This window comes from Lemur catta, chromosome 17, assembly GCF_020740605.2.
Source record: "Lemur catta isolate mLemCat1 chromosome 17, mLemCat1.pri, whole genome shotgun sequence".
Lineage (NCBI taxonomy): Eukaryota > Metazoa > Chordata > Mammalia > Primates > Lemuridae > Lemur > Lemur catta.
This window is the reverse complement of record NC_059144.1, coordinates 42,509,226-42,525,795: the sequence shown is the minus strand read 5'-3', so window position 1 is coordinate 42,525,795 and position 16,570 is coordinate 42,509,226. Positions and strand designations below refer to the sequence as shown.

General features: G+C 50.2%; 1 protein-coding gene across 1 annotated transcript in view; it reads left to right on the top strand.

Annotated features, from left to right (window-relative positions):
• The window catches only part of ATP9A (ATPase phospholipid transporting 9A (putative)), a 107,699-nt gene extending 92,170 nt beyond the window's left edge, over positions 1-15,529 (top strand). Inside the window, exons 20-28 of the mRNA XM_045528077.1 lie at positions 586-675; positions 788-932; positions 1,748-1,812; positions 4,260-4,415; positions 7,580-7,644; positions 9,293-9,401; positions 10,029-10,086; positions 11,615-11,818; positions 15,048-15,529. Of these exons, the coding sequence (XP_045384033.1) occupies positions 586-675; positions 788-932; positions 1,748-1,812; positions 4,260-4,415; positions 7,580-7,644; positions 9,293-9,401; positions 10,029-10,086; positions 11,615-11,818; positions 15,048-15,184 (1,029 nt within the window). The 3' untranslated portion in view covers positions 15,185-15,529. The remainder of the gene's footprint in view (positions 1-585; positions 676-787; positions 933-1,747; positions 1,813-4,259; positions 4,416-7,579; positions 7,645-9,292; positions 9,402-10,028; positions 10,087-11,614; positions 11,819-15,047) is intronic.
• The last annotated feature ends 1,041 nt before the right edge of the window (positions 15,530-16,570 follow it).

Genomic DNA, 16,570 nt, shown 5'->3' with positions numbered 1-16,570 from the left:
ATGTTCTAGAACTCAGGGGTTGCAAACTATGGGCCGTGCAATAGCCACCTGATTTTGTAAATAACGTGTTTTGTTTGAATGTAGACGTGCCCGCGGTTTACGTGTTGTGTACGGCGGTTTCTGAGCTACAACAGAGTTGAGCAGTTGTGTCATCCTGAGGTGCCTGGCTTTGAGCACTGGCTCTGCAGTGTACTAGCTGGGTCACTTCAGGCAGGCTAACAAATCTCGCCACCCTTCAGTTTCCTTAAGTGTAAAATAGAGCTGTTGTCATCACGCACCTCTTAGAGCCCCTGTGAGGAATAGGTGAGGACAATCCATGAAACACTCCCAGCACCGTGCCTGGCACTCAGTGAAAGTGCGGTCACCGTTAGTCCTGGGGACATGGAGGGAGACGGTTGGTACACAGGCTCTCCCGATTCCTGGAGAATAGTAACCACCAGGGTTTCGTTTGGGTCTGGGGGTGGGGGACGGGGAAGGGCCCTTGGCCGTGGTGGCCATCGCCTTCACTGGCTCCGGGAAGCCGCTGTTTGTTGTTCTTTCATGTCCAGAGAGCAATGCTTTCTCCATCTCTCCGTTCCCTGCCAGGTGACCAACCGCGGAGAGGCCCACCTCGAGCTGAACGCTTTCCGCAGGAAGCACGACTGTGCCCTGGTCATCTCTGGAGACTCCCTGGAGGTGAGCTCGAGGACCCCCAGAGAGCAGGGTCCTCCCAAGAGCCTGGGCCTCTTCCTGCCTAGCTGCGGGCTAGGAGGTGACCTTGGCTGACCCCTCCCTCCACACCCTCCAGGTCTGCCTCAAGTTCTACGAGTACGAGTTCATGGAGCTGGCCTGCCAGTGCCCGGCCGTGGTCTGCTGCCGCTGCGCCCCCACCCAGAAGGCCCAGATTGTGCGCCTGCTGCAGGAGCGCACCGGGAAGCTCACCTGTGCAGTAGGTAGGCGCTGCCCGGGCCCAGACCCGGACTATGGCCCTGGCCCTGGCCTCCTGGTGCACCGGCGTTACCTTCTGGAAGGATAAACGGACTCTGCTGCTGTGTTCTTCCGGTTCCCCAGACTTTGCTCAGGTCATGATTTTTTCCCTCCCCACAGACTTTGGCTCTCTTTTTGTTATTATTTTTAATATTTCCCTTAGAGAGCGACTGGATGAGCGTATCCCAGGGCCTCTCCTCGTTTGCTAGTGACACAGGAACACAGCATTCCAGAAGGGCGGCGACCACATGCTGAGGAGTTGGGTCTGGGTTCAAATCCTTCTGCTGGGTTTTACCAGCTGGGTGCCACAGCTTCCTTCACCCGTCTGAGCCTCGGTTTGCTCATCAGTAGGATGGGATAATAACTGTGGTTTCCTCAAATGGTGCTTACGAGGATGAAAGAGGGTCACATTTCAAAAGCGCTTGCCGCAGTGCATAGTCAGTGTTCAATGTGAGCGGTGCTAGCTGTTGCTGACGGGGATGTTGCACAGCACGGCTGCCTCGGGGAGGGCGGGTGGTGGTTGCAGATGTCCACGTGGATGCAGCCCACTGCCCCTGCTCAGTGCCAGGACCATTGATGGGTGACCTGGTCACTCTGATGCTCAGCAAAATGGCGCCTGTAAACTAGGATCCCGATGGCGTGGGTGGTTGGAGAGATTCCTGGAGCAGGGCGGGCAAGGCGTTTATACCAGGCACTCCGTGAGAGGCAAACATGTTTTATTGTTTAAGGTAAGCGTGAGACATGGGGGTCGTCTTTTCTCTCTGGTCTGTGTGGCCCACAGGTGACGGTGGCAATGATGTCAGCATGATCCAGGAGTCTGACTGCGGAGTGGGGGTGGAAGGAAAGGTGAGCACGTTTCCCTCTGCTTGGAGCCAGTAGCTGGAGTGTCTTCACTTCTGTTCTTTTCCCTCCAAGACACAGTTCTCATGCTTTTGGAGATTCCAGATAAGAACTGTAAAACGCAAGGAACTGTGTATCACAATTACCTGGAAGTCAGAGATTTATATCGATATATCTTGTAGACAGATAATTGCTGACTTTGCTTGCCAAAACCTAAATTTAAAAAAAAAAAAAAGTTTTTTTATATTCTTAGGGTACCATGAAAGTACTTCAACTTTTCCGTGGTCATCAGCATCATAAGTAAAAGCTTTGGTTATCATGCTATGTGCAGATCTCTTGGGGGCTGTAGAAGAATGGGGCATGGTTTGCCTCTCGCTAAAAGCCCTCATTGGCTATAATTTTTAAAAGTTTTTGTAGGCCAGGCACGGTGGCTGAAGCCTGTAATCCTAGCACTCTGGGAGGCTGAGGCAGGAGGATTGCTTGAGCTCAGAAGTTCAAGACCAGCCTGAGCAAGAGCGAGACCCCATAGCTAAAAACAATAAAGAAAGAAAGAAAAGAAAGGAAAGAAAGAGTTTTTGTGCTATGAAATAATTTTTCTGTCTTTCCCTCCTTGTCCATTGTTTGCTTACCTCTTATAATTTACTCTATCCTTTGTGAGCTCTAAATGACTACCGGCAGGAAGATTGGTCACTGTGTTTGTTAGAACTGTGTGTAAAACAAGAATACCAAAGCCCCGAGGGAAGACTAGAAATGCCCTCCTCAGCGTTTTGTTGCATATCTTCATGAATTTGGCTAATCTGTAGGCCTTTTTTTCCTTTCCTACCCTGTCTGATTCTCTGGTTCTCAGCCACATGGCAATTCTTTGAAGTTGCAGAGTTAAATGATTCTTGACTTTGTCGGAAATCTGTATAGGTTCCCTGGATGTAGATTTTAAGAAGCACACTTGAGTTTAATAGAATTCTTTCTCAGTTCCGATGTAGAACTAAAACATTTCCTCTTCTATTAAAAGATTATATTCTGATGCCTTTGTTTTTTGAAGTGTAAAGTAGTAAGTGCTCCCTACAAAAAATTAAAACAATTTAGAAATAAAGTGTATCCTTGCTTTTAGATAGCTGCTTCAAACTAGTGGCATTGGTTTTTCCTCTAAAACTTTTGCCGTGTGTATGTTATTGGTTATGCATATGTTTATATGTGTCATATGGACATATAGCTTACACGTGTATGTATTATTTTCATGTATAATTTTAAATTAAAAATATACTGTGCATTTCATTAGGCAGTTTGCTTAAATCTGCTGGATCTGTGATTTCTTTCTACATCAGAGCATGCAGAACCCTCACTTCTTCCCCTCTCTGTACCTTTTTATTTTGAAAAATATCATCCCTTCAGAAAAGTTGAAACAGAGCAATGAACATCCATCTACCCTTTACTTCGATTTGCCAGTGGTTATCATTTGCCACGTTCTTTCTCTCTCTCTCTGAATCAGTTGAGTATAAATTGCACATACTAATATGTTACCCCTAAATACTTTAGTGTGAATCCCTCAAGAACAAGGACATTCTCCTATGTGAGCAAAATAACATTGTCACCCCCCCAAATGTAACATTGATATAATGATACAGTGTACTGTTTGTAGTCACATTTCCCCAATTGTTCTCAATGTATCTTCAAAGCTTAAAAAAAAAAAAAAAAAAAAAACTCCAGGAACCAATAAGTATCATAAATTAAATTTATTAGCATGTCTTTCTGTCTCTTTAATCTTCTTTAATGTAGAATGCTTTTCTCCATCTTTTTTTTTTTTTTTTGATGGAGGGGTGTTTTGTTTTTTGTAACAATGATATTTTTAAGGGACTCAGGACAGCTATAGTGTGTCCTACAGTGTCTGCTGGTTGGATTGATTTGGTTCAGAGTCTGGTTTTGGTGTGAGTAGCACATCCGGAATTGCCACCATCTGACTGTTCCGTTATTGTTGGCCGTTCCCTACCTTTTACAATGGGAGACTCCATTATCCGACTGCACTGTAAGTTATTTCCACCTCTGTAAGTGTGCAGAGCTGTGTGTTCAGGAATATCCTGTCTCATACCGTTAGCAGCATCAGGTTTTTCACTTCATGTTTAACTCATAAGGGAACCGAATGTTATGAAAACACCTATCTTTGAATGATTCTTTGTCATTTGTGGGGTGAACTGAACCCCTAAGGGTTAATATTAGATCCCCTCGACCTCCAAATTATAACTGTCTGTGATCCAGAGCGTTTTTTTATTTAAATAAATTCCTCTTTTAAATCAGATTTAGACTTGGACCACCAACTGAGTATAGCTTGTAACCAAAGAATCTCTTTATTGAAGTTCTTCAAAGATCTCCTTACCATGTCTTGCTTTTTCAATTAAAAAAAAATGTGTTTGTCTTGACCTCTTGTGCTTCTGACTGTGCCCAATTTCATTGGATTTTAGGAAGGAAAACAGGCTTCCCTGGCTGCAGACTTCTCCATCACTCAGTTTAAGCATCTTGGCCGGTTACTCATGGTGCACGGCCGGAACAGCTACAAGCGGTCAGCTGCCCTCAGCCAGTTCGTGATTCACAGGAGCCTGTGTATCAGCACCATGCAGGTGGGTGGGCAGCCGGCACCTCTGCACAGGGGCATGTGGCCACACCATGCAGGTGGGTGGGCAGCTGGCCCCTTTGCTCAGGTGCGTGTGGCCATGTGGTTCCCATGGGAAAAGCCAGGGAATTAGAGTATGCTCTGGAGCTGTTACACCACCAGGCCAGTTTACGTCCCCTGCCTGGCCACCTTCCAGCTGACAGACTTTGGGCAAGTCCCTGAATCTCTTGGTGCTCTGGATTAGTCCTCTGTTAAGCAGTGCTGGCCAGTCCTGCGTGTGGCGTGGGTGTGAGCGTCAGCAGTGGTGCCGTCCAGTGCTTGGCATGGGGCGGGGGGAGTGGAAATGACAAGCTGTTATAATTGGGGGTGAGTTGTTATCATTGGTTTGCTGGAGTGAAAGGTGCAGAGTTAAATGCCGAATGCTGACTGCAGCCCTGATGTTTTGCGTGCAGAGGCACGAACCAGCAGAAAGCAATCGCAAAAGAAGCATAACTCACTTTTCTCGAGTGTGTCCTATACCCTGGGCATCAGGCTGAGTGTTCACAGTGCAGTGTCTCATATAGTCTTCGCAACACCCTAAGCCCATTTTACAGATGGGGAGGCTGAGGCTCAGTAAGGTGAGGAGTTGGTGCAGTGTCCCACAGGGATTTAGTCTGCTCAGGCAGGTGGACCCCAAAATCGTGCTTATGATCAAAGTCTCCTCCTTGGTACACTCAATACAGAGGTACTGAGGCCACCCCTACTTGCAGGGGGTCAGCGTGACACATGGCACAGAGGTTGTCTCGGCATCATGGTTCTGTGTCCCAGCGGAGCCTGGTGGGGAGTTGAGCTTAGTTGTCATGATTGCTAATACCCCTGGGGTTAACATCTTGCTCCCACCTTGCTTTTACACAAAAGGATTCTAGAGTGTATATTTTCCCACTTTCTCTCCCACTAACACCTTCAAAATCTGCCATCAGGCTGTAGCAATTAGGTGTGTACCAGGAATGAGGCCAAAAGAGGGAAAGACAACATTTTAGGTGTTAAGAAGCCACTGATTTTCCTTCTGGCATTGAGGTGAAAATGCTCCCAGTGAAGTGGAGAGAACATAGGAGCAGTATAGATGCTGGTACCATACCTGAGTCTACTGACGATACCTCTTGCTGACCATACCACTAAAAAGAGTACCCACGAGACCTTGAGCAAGTCACTTCATTGCTGTAGGCCTCAGTCTTTCCACCTGTAGGATGGGGACAAGGTCCTCCTTGTCCTCAGACAGGGGCACATTGAAAAACAGAATTATTTAAGGCTTCAGTGCAAAGGCATCCTTGCTGTTATTAATAGAAGGGAAATAGGATAATATATAAACATCAGGTAATATTTTAATTTGTAGGAAAGGTGTTGAATCATACACAAGGCAGAATGGGTCGGGTGGTGCTGGTTTACGTACATGAGAATTCACCTTCCACTGGGCTCATCCAGGCTTTTAGGGGGTGATCTTATGTTTTAAATATCTATTGCATTTGTGAGTGGAGGAGCCTTAAAGTGATTTTCATCAAAGCGATCTAAACCCAAACAGCTGGTGTGGTTCACCAGACCACATCTGTATTTTTAATTTATGTTAACTCATCGATTGAACTGGATAATGCAGTGGTTTTAATCATTGGGAGATTAATCAGCCCATCTCTGGGCACACATACAAAAGCTGACCAGGATGAACTGACTTCTGCAATGACTGGATATTACCATTAGCATCGATGCAGGAAAAAAAAAAAAAAATTCCAGGATGGGACACTGTTCTTTGTGCTGCAGAAAATGCCTTTGACCCCTGTCCACTGTGCTGAAAGTGGCTGCCTGGGAGCAAGTCCCAGTTAGAATTGTTGCTCCTGGACGTTGGTCTCCAAGAGACGTGGACACAGTGTTTGCATTTTCCCCAAAATGCCCTTGTCAAGATGAAGGCTTTATGGTCTGCATGGCCCTGTTAGAGGAAGGGGCTCTTGATGTCAACTGCAAAATAAACACTAGATCCTTGACATTTTTACGAACATCCTTCCTGTGCAGTGGCCCAGCCTGGGTGAGAAGTCATTTGAAAGGTGGCCTTCCTGGCACTGTGATTCTGAAAGCATGACCTGGGGCTCCCCGTGGCCACGGTGCTCAGTGGCACCTGTGTCCTGAGCTCTGGGCCAAGCGAGCACGTGTTCTTCACAGGAGACGGCTCTGGTTAGACGCCGTTTGTAATTACTAGGGTGGCATGGCCTTTCTCTCAGTGTGTAGTTTTCTAAAAGCCTTCAGGCAACACTGCTCCTGGCCTTCCTTTGGTTTCATACTGATGGGAATGAGCCCGGAGACCACTCCTGCCTGCAGACATCCCGAGAAGGCGCTGAGAGCACCCATCCCCATTCCATCTCCCAGCCGTTCTTGGCTGCCCGTAGCTCACATCTTCCGGATCAGGAAGCAGACGTTTCTGTGAGGGTTTGTAAACATCTTCATTGCCCTTGTCTAACTGCAAAAGTAATTTGTCATGTTCTCTTTTTAAAAATTTCTGAAAATACTGAGATGTGTATTGTAAGAAGCGAAGCCTTCTCTGCCATCCCAGCCTCCATGGAAACTGGTGTAGAGAGTTCGGAGGCTCTTTTCCATGTCAATTTTCACACGCGTGCCAACTCGTGTGCCGGAGAGCAGGGACTCTGAGCCGTTTAGGAGTAGGAGCTTTGAGGACAGCGCCGGGCTTGAGTCCTGTGGGGCTGTTGACCTGCTCAGTTTCCCCTTTTCTAAAATGTGGGTGACAGTAGGACTCGGTCTCATGGGTTGCTCTGGAGATGGACTGTGCTTATGTGCTGGGGTCCGGCACATGGAACCCAACACATGTTTACAGAGGGGCTGAGAGTGGACCCTGGAGCTTGATTACCTGGGTGTGAGTCCTGGCTTTGTTGCTTGTAAGCTGTGTGGTCTTGGGCAAGCCACTTAGCCTCTCTGAGCCTCACCTTCCTCATCTGTGTAATGGGGATGATGATAACAGTACCTACTTCGTAGGGTCGTTGTGAGCATTAAATGGGCCACTCCACATAAAGAACTTCCCGCAGTGCCGGTGTGCAGTGAGTGCTGTGTAAGCGTCAGGTGCTGTTTTTATTTTATAAACACAAGGGTTTGTGTCATGGTTTTTGGTGACGTCCTCCTTTCTCCTTGGCACAGGCTGTCTTTTCCTCCGTGTTTTACTTTGCCTCCGTCCCTCTCTATCAAGGATTCCTCATCATTGGGTAAGGAAATCCAGGCAAGGTATTAATTTTTTATGAAACCTCCTTAAAATGCCACAGAAAAGAGAAGAAACATCGTGTAGAGGCTCCTGGGTCCCCACGGCCCCTTGGACTCCCAGCCCCGGTACAGGCAGCCCCAGCAATGTGGTTTAGAACCTCCTCGGGTCAATGAGGTTTCGAGCTGCTCAGCCCTGACCCAGACTGAAGAAGTAAGAGTCTGATGGGTTTGTGGTCCGTAGCGTTTTGCTGTTTGTACCCAGTGATAAAAAAATACCCACTCCAGGGAGGGCGAGGTCACCAGCTGCTGGAGGAGAGCCAGGCAGAGGGTTCACAGACTCGGTGACTTCACTGGGGTCCGGGCAGAGTGAGAGGATCTGAAAAGTGCCCTCCTGGCTGGAGCTGCCCAGTGAAAGTCCTGCCGGTGGAGGGAAAGGAGGGCCAGAGCCCGCCCTGGCGGGATGTGTGTGGAACAGAGCTTGCCCTCGGGTGCCACCGTGTCAGAGAGGGCGTCACTTGGGCATTTGCTGCCATCACACCCACCCCCATTCCTGACCTGGAACTTCACACTGTTCCCTTTGACCTTTTTACAAAAAGTGCTCAATCTTTGAATCACCTGGGCAGGTGGAGTGTGGTTACCAAATGCCCCAGATGCAGACGCCCACTGCTGGGCCCACGCCAGGTTAGGAGGACACGGAAGCACGGGCAGCCCAGCCGGGCTCGCGGGAGTCTTGCGAAGTCCACTTTCCATCTACTGTGTTCGGCCGTTTAGTCCAGCCTGAAAGTAGATGCTGGAATTCTGCCCGCTGCTAACTGGAAAAGTGGACTGTCCTCTGTTGGGTCCTGGAAGAGTAAAAGGATGTGCCAGAATGTAGTTAGGGGTTCCCTGAGCTGCACTTGATGCCACCTTCCATGGTGTGGCCTCGTCCTCCCTGTGGGTCCTCGTTTCCTCCTCTCTCACCCTCAGCCCCAGCCCCACTGGCCTCCTGGTCTTCTGCAGACATGACAGCGACACCCTACCTCAGGGCCTTTGCACTGGCTGCTGCTTCTGTCGGCAGTGCTCCTCTTCCCAGTGTTGGCACAGCTGCCCTTCACGTCTCGAGGGTGTTTACTCAAATGTCCTGTCTCAGCTGGGTGTGGTAGCACACACCTGTAGTCTCAGCTACTTGGGAGGCTGAGGCAGGAGGATCGCTTGAGCCCAGGAGTTTGTGGCTATAGAGTGCTGTGATCGCACCTGTGAATACCCACCACACTCCAGCCTGGGCAACGTAATGAGACCTCATCTCTAGAAAGAAAAATATGTCTTGTTCTTTGGCCACCCTCTCTAAAATTGTACCATCACCCGTGTGCACACATGCACGCGTGCACCTGTCTTACTCCCTCTTCCCCATTATATTTTTCTCCATAGTATTTACCTCTAACACACGCAGAGTTCACTTAATTTGTTTATTGACTCAGTACTAGAGCTCTCAAGGGCAGACGCTCTATCCTTTTTTCATCCTGAGTCTCTGGTGCTTAGAGCCAGCCCTGGCACATAATAGGCGCTCCATAAACAGTCACCGTAGGAAGGAATGGACTTGGGCTCTAGAGGTTGGCGTAGCGAATTGCTCTCATTCCACTGGCTGGACTTACCCAGGGCTGCTTTCTCTCCCAGGTACTCCACAATTTACACCATGTTTCCTGTATTTTCTCTGGTCCTGGACAAAGACGTGAAGTCAGAAGTGGCCATGCTGTACCCTGAGCTCTACAAGGATCTCCTCAAGGTCCGCTAGCTCCTCCGTCCTTCCCTCCTTCCCCGTTCCTCCCTCGTTCCTGTCCTCCTCTCTCCTTCCCTCCCTCCGTACGTTTTCCCGTCGAATGTGTTTCACACGAAACCTCCACGTCTGATCCAAACACACGTGAACTGGCGGCCTCCTTCCTTTTGGGGGGAAGGTGTGGGAGTTTACTTTTTTTCTCAAGACAGTACTGTACGCACTGTCGTAAAGACAGTGCAACGGCACAGTCATCTGTGACCTGAAAACAAACCAAGTCATGACTTTGAAAAAGGCTCCGGACAGTTCCGTTCTGCAGCCGTGACTTGTGTTTGCTCCTAGAAACGTTCTTGTGTTCACTTGCAGAAAAGAGTGTGTGGCGAGTGTGTGTGTGTGTGTGTGTGTGTGTGTGTGTGTGCACGTGTACAGTTTTGTTTGTCGTTTTTACGAAAGGGCAGATTAATTTCCATCCAATGTCAGTTCTCTTAAAAAAACGTAATTCCTCTCTTGTGTTCAGATGTGTGTATTCAAGCCACTTTTTCGATGAAGACAGGCAGGTCGCCTCCTCTGGTTAGTGGAAAGGTGATGTGAATGGGTCACCATGGGAACCGCTCTCATCTTTCCCCGTCTCTCCTTTAGGGACGACCGCTGTCCTACAAGACGTTCTTGATATGGGTTCTGATTAGCATCTATCAAGGTAAGGACAGAAGTGGGCCCCCGTTTGTCTTGTGTTCTGGTGCTGACCCAAGCGTGTCCCTTTCCTGCCTGTACAACATGCAGAGAATGACCTGGAGCCTCTAATAGCAGTAAGCAGGGTGACAGTTATCCTGGGGCAGACCCTGCAAATGTTAAGCACAGGACAGGTCAGAAGTGTGCAGAGCTTAATGTGTCTGCTCAGTGGCGTAGCAGAGTCAGAGAAGAATGTAACCAATAATCTCAGCCTGCCGGAGTGTTCCCATCTGCATGATAGAAAGCGCTCACTTTCTGGGATACTCCGATACCTTTTCTGAGAGTCAGGTCAAGCTGTGGTTTTTGAAAAACGTACATTCAGTGGCCTCCAGAGAGGGTCTCACAGACCGTAGTGGCTTCTCAGATGACCTATTGGAGTATCAGAAGAAAATAGCTAAAGTTCTGTTTGTATTTCTCTCACTCATTTTAGAATTTCCACTTTTACATGTAATTCGTAATGCACGTCATATGCTTGTGCAATGGTCCTAGTATGTCTGTGTATGTGGACAGGTACCCCTGTGTGATTTACAAATAATCCTGCATAGAGTTTATTCTAAATGATTTTTACTGATGGGCTATGTCATCAAAATGTTTAGAGACCACTGAATTTGTTGACAGAGGGTTAAATTGCCATTAAAATTTTTTATTTGGTATTTTTAAGAAGTATATCAAAGTGTAACACGTGCACTCGTTAACAGAAGCCCGTCCTGCAGGGAAGTTCATGGTCATCAGTCGTGGGTCCTCCATCCCGCCGCCGCCATCCTCAGCCCCCTTCATAAAAGGCAGTCAGTCGCCTTAAGAATTTTCATGTCTAGTGTCTCCTGGTGCCTCCTCGAAGTCACGTGCTCGTGCTGCTGGTGTCTCTGAGGGACAGGAGACAGCGTCGGTTCTGTTCTTTTGGCTTCTCTCTTGGTTTCCCCTGTCATTTGTGTGTGTGGCCAAAAACCATAACGTAAAACTCACCACCCTGACCGTCGTCCGGCGCAGCGGTGGTTGGTATGTTCGCGCTGTCGCGAGGCCGAGCTCCAGAACGTTCTCATCTCACATGACAGAAATTCTGCACCCCCAAACCACGACTCTGCTTCCCCCAGCCCCTGCCAGCCACCACCCTGCTCCCCGGCCCCAGGGACTCCACTGCTTCCGCTGCCTCTTGTCCATGGAGTCCCACGGCATTTGTCCTTCTGTGACTGGCTACTTCTGTCATTTTACATAACATTTAAATTTCTGTTTCCTTCGTCAACTCGCTCCCTTCTCCCCCCACCTCGCGTTTTTCCTCCTTTCTCTCTACAGTTGGAGATTATTTATTCTCTGAGGTCAAAGAGGGAAAGAGGAAAAGCGTAGGTTCAAAGCCTCCCTGGTGGCCGGGTCATTGGCCTCCCGTGGCAGGCGAGAGCTTTCGTGTAGCAACGACACGTTAAGACAGGGGCTGAAGGTGGCGGCCCCTGGCGGGGAGGGCTGGCGGGGAGGACTCTCGGGGACGCCGCGCTGCCTTGCAGGGAGCACCATCATGTACGGGGCGCTGCTGCTGTTCGAGTCGGAGTTCGTGCACATCGTGGCCATCTCCTTCACGTCGCTCATCCTCACCGAGCTGCTGATGGTGGCGCTGACCATCCAGACCTGGCACTGGCTCATGACGGTGGCCGAGCTGCTCAGCCTGGCCTGCTACGTCGCCTCCCTGGTGTTCCTCCACGAGTTCATCGGTAAGAGCCCCGAGCGCGCAAGGCCTGTCCGTAGGCCCCAGGGTCGCGGGGCCCCGAGGTCTGGCCACCCCGTGGAGGGAGGCGCTTCGTCCCGCCGCCCTTCGCACTCGGCTGCTGCATTTTCTTACTCAGGACGGTGGCAGCTGCGCGTTGGCGTGTGTGGTTGAGGATACGGCCGTGCTCTCAGCACAGAGTGTTTTTAAGCCACGCGGAGCTGCCTGGCTCAGAAAGGGAGTCCGTTTCATTCAGCCGGCAGTTACCGGGTTTCTTCAGGGAGCCGGCCGCGGAGCTGGCCCTGCGGAGCTGTGGGGAAGTCGAGCCGAGGTCTTACCCAGATAAATGACAGGCCAGCACCCTGGGAAATCCCAGGAGACACCAATGGCCTTCCTAGCTGATGACTTTTCAAAGTTTTTTTTTTTTTTTGCCACAAAAACCCTTTGTTCCCATGAACTCGTGGTCCAAAGTCCAGTCTGTGAAACTGGTAGGAGTGAATTTGTGACGAAGGTGGCAGTGTGGAGGCACGAGCCCTGGGACCCTGCCCTCGTGGCGCTTCCTTGCTGCTTTGTCCCGCTGTACCCCCCAGGGGACCTCAGGGCTCTCAGAGTGAAATCTGCCGCCCTGTCCCACCAAACTGAGAGGGGACATGTGTCATCAGCAGTGGCACCGCCCATCCCATAGATATGTAGGGGCGCCCGCTATGTGCCAGGGTGACAGTGGCAGACGGGGTGGATGGGCTGGCCACGGAGTTTCCCTTCTTGTGGGGAAGACACACGGCAGACGTGTAGGTGGGCACAGGTGTGCCAGGTGTGAGCAGAGCTGCAGAGAGACGGAAACAGGGCCAGCCAGTGGAGACCCACACAAAGCCCAGCTAAAAAACGTCATGGAAATAACTTACAGATGGAATGCGTAGGCACCCCCTGGGAATGGGGTTGTGGGGGCGGATGTTTCTGACCATGGCAGTGACTCCAGGCACTCCAGGCTGCCCACCGACAGCCAGTGTCTCTAGACGGACACGCCTGGGTCTTTCCCTGTCCACGCTGACCTCACGTGCTTCATGCTGTTGCCAAATCGGTTCGGTTCAGCTCATACTCACCGAGCAGTTGTGAGCCACGAGTCCCTGTGGGGCCGCCATGATGTTACCCTTGTGCCGTGCTGGAACCGCTGTGCTGCTGACATGGGCTCCAGTTCCTGTCCAGAAACCTCTTTCTAGCGCAGCGTCATAGACTGTCAGCACAGTCCGGATGACCCAGCACTTTCTGTGTTGGGCTGTGGATAGTCTCCTGGGACTCTAATCTTGGTTTTCCCAAGCACAGGGCATATGCAAGCCTGTCTGAGCTTCGTAACTTCCGGGCCAGAGGTCATCATCTTGAAAGCCCAGCGAGGCGGCAGCCGATAGCCTTCTTTATTTTTGCAAAGCCTCCTGCACGTCTTTCCTTTTCAACAGAAGCGTGTCAGTTTCTGTCTGTGTTACTTTAACAGAACAAAACAAAACACCCTCAGGGTGAGCTTTCTCCTTTGTCAGCCAGGGGAGCTCAGCTCTGAGGCTGCTCCCTGCTAAGATGCTCGTGTCTGTTCACGGCTGCAGATAGACAACCTCTGGGGGAACTTTCCAGCCCTAGGCCCCCACCCACACCCCCGTGGGCGGCCTGCAGGGCCAGGCTTCTCCAGCCCGCGGTTGCCCTGCCACGGAGGCATTCTCGGTGGTAGTGACGTGGCCTCCGCCACCAAGTGAGCAAATGTTGGCCTTTGTGCATGTGAACAAATCTCACTCCCTTTGTGTATAAAGTGCCAGATGTGTGTGTAATTTTATAAACATGTACAGTATATGTGTGGCATTAAAATTTCATGGAGATGATCGATTAGGGGGAAAAAAGTCTCAAAAGAGCTCTTTAGGGATAATAATGGAAAAAGGCTGAGAAACACCACCTACTGTGGAAGCATCTTTGACCATGACTCTTTCTCAGCTTCCAAAGCTCCTGAAGGTTTCAGTAAAGGTAAAAGGGACATCCCTGTGAAAAGGGAGATCTTAGAACAGTTTCACGCTTGTCCCCAGTCTCTCAGAAAGGGTTTTGTGAGCACCTACTATGTGCTCAAGGGCTTGGGCCTGGGGGCATCCTAGAGATGTGGTCCCTTCCCTCAGGAAGCTTGGCTTGCCTTCGACTTGGACCAGCTACAGCGCTGAGCAAGAGGCGAGTAGGAAAACTGCATGGTGGGTTGAGCCCTGGGCCTGGCACTTAGTAGGTGCTTCATCAGTGCCAGCTGCATTTATGCATCCTGTGCTCAAGAAGTGGGAAAGGGGCTTACTCTGGCTCCACTGTGTTGAAAACCACAAGCTGTCGCTCCTTTCTCGAAAAGACCTTCTAACTCCCGGCTCACTATCTTACAGAAAAGGGAGCAGCCCTGTCCTTTGGTCAGAGTCTCCGAGGGCAATCCTGAGTCTGACGGGGTTCTCATGCCACTGTGCACCATGCCCAGACCCATCCCTTGGCTTTCTGTGACTGTGACTGTGACTGCAGAAGTTGCTGGAAGCAGAAACTTGTATTTGAGTGTCACTTTCTGTTCTCTGGTGGTCAGGGTTTAGAAAGAATCTCCAACTGTCAGATTTCTTTCTTTCTTTTTTTTTTTTTTTTGGAGAGTCTCTGTGCTAGAGTGCCGTGGCATCAGCCTAGCTCACAGCAACCTCAAACTCCTGGGCTCAAGTGATCCTCCTGCCTCAGCCTCCCCTCAGTAGCTGGGACTACAGGCATGCGCCACCACACCTGGCGAGTTTTTTCTATTTCTTAGTAGAGGTGGAGTCTTATTCTTGCTGAAGCTGTTCTTGAACTCCTGAGCTCAAGTGATCCTCCTGCCTCAGCCTCCCAGAGTGCTAGGGTTACAGGCGTGAGCCACTGTGCCCGGCCATCCAACTGTCAGATTTCAAATCAAAAACACCTCTGAGAATGTTCTTCCCCCATGGTTTTCTTTTCCTAGTTGAAAACAGCATCGCACTGAGTATCGGGAAGCCACAGACGACAGAGGAAAGGACATCCAGATGGCAGCTGCTGCGCGGCGCCCTGAGCCGCGATCCCTCCCCTTCCAGGTCGAGGGAGGGAAGGGTCAATGCCAGGAAGCCGTGGGTTTGTTACGCGACATGGCTCTCCCTTTGACAGTGGTCATGCCTGTTTCTGGACCACACATGCCTTCCGGAACATTCCCGCCTGCTCACCGCTGTCTTCTCGTTTGCTTGCAGATGTGTACTTCATTGCCACCCTGTCATTCTTGTGGAAAGTCTCCGTCATCACGCTGGTCAGCTGCCTCCCCCTCTACGTCCTCAAGTACCTGCGAAGACGGTTCTCTCCCCCCAGCTACTCGAAGCTCACGTCGTAGGCCGCGTGCTGGCGGAGGGGCCGGTCCCTGCGCTTCCCTGATGGACAGAGTTCAAGTTCCATTTATATTAACCACCACCTGTGGATTTTGCAGTAATTGCTAACACGTGCGGTTCTGATAGGACGAGCCTGTGCACGTAATCGGAGTCCTAACGCTGAATAGACAGGAGGGAGGTTCCCCAAAGGTGCCCACTCGGGCCTGTTTGAACCCCCGGTCGTTCATACGCGAGTGCACGTGAACACAGTGAAACTGGCGGCTCGGCTGGGAGATGGGTATGGGTCCCTGTGCGAGCTTCCTTATGACTTGAATTGTGTTGTCGTGTGATGAAGGTTTTGTCTAGTTGAAGGTTGTAGAAGGGTTGTTTTTTGTTTCTGTTTTGTTTTTTTAACAGTCCCAACGTGTGCATACTCTTTAAGTCTTTCTCGCTCTTACAAAGCAGTGTCAGAAAAAGACAAAGTGCTTAGTGTAGGTTTGGGAGGAAAAGACAGTGACATTTGATAAAAAGTTATCCAAACAATAATGTCCATTTGGAAATGCTAAATGTCCTCTCTAGGTGACCCTACTTATCCAAGTCACCCTGGATTCCTGGGATTGCAAGCAAATGAGAGGAGAGGGAGGGAGAGCACCGCAAACCAGCCTGTTTTCCTTGATCTGGTTCAGCAGCTGCAGTACGTGGGTTCCCCTCACCTGCCACCTCGTAAAAGGATTTCAGACGTGTGATCCTGCTTTGCTGGGACCCAGCAATGATCACAAAGCCAGAGTCTGTCTGAGGACGCCCTCCGACATTTTCAGCAGAGTTGTTTTAGCAGGAAACGTGCCACTGAACGGCCCCTAAATGTGTCGACAGTGTGATAAGAGACTCGACTAATTCTTTAGACAACATGGCAGATGTGACTCAGATCCTCCGGGTCCAAAGTGGAAAGGTCAGGGAACTGGGGCTCTTCTCATCCACAGAAATCTGTTTCCTGTTAGGAGGAATTACCGAGGACAAAGTGACAAAGGCAGGGGCATCTTGCTGTGCTCCCATTCATCAGTGGCAGCTTTCAGAGCGAGGAGCCCCGGAGGGAGAAGGCTCGGGCTGCAGCTCTGGGATCTGGGATCCGTTCCCTGCCTGTAGATGTCAAGAGGGACTTGCTGAAAGGCAGCCAGTAGTAAAGATACCTCCCCTACCAGGATGGACTCCATGCCTGTGTGTTTCCTACAGGGCTGTGGCTGCTTGTTTCAGAAGAAGAAGGGCCTTTGCAAGCACTGGACGTGGCAGAGCAAGGCATTTTTGGGTTTTCAAGTCACTTCTTGCAGAAGCCACATGTGCATGCCATAAGGGTTAAGTCGGTGGATATTCAAGAGCTGAGTGTGGTTGATAGCTTGGACTTATGATTAATTCTT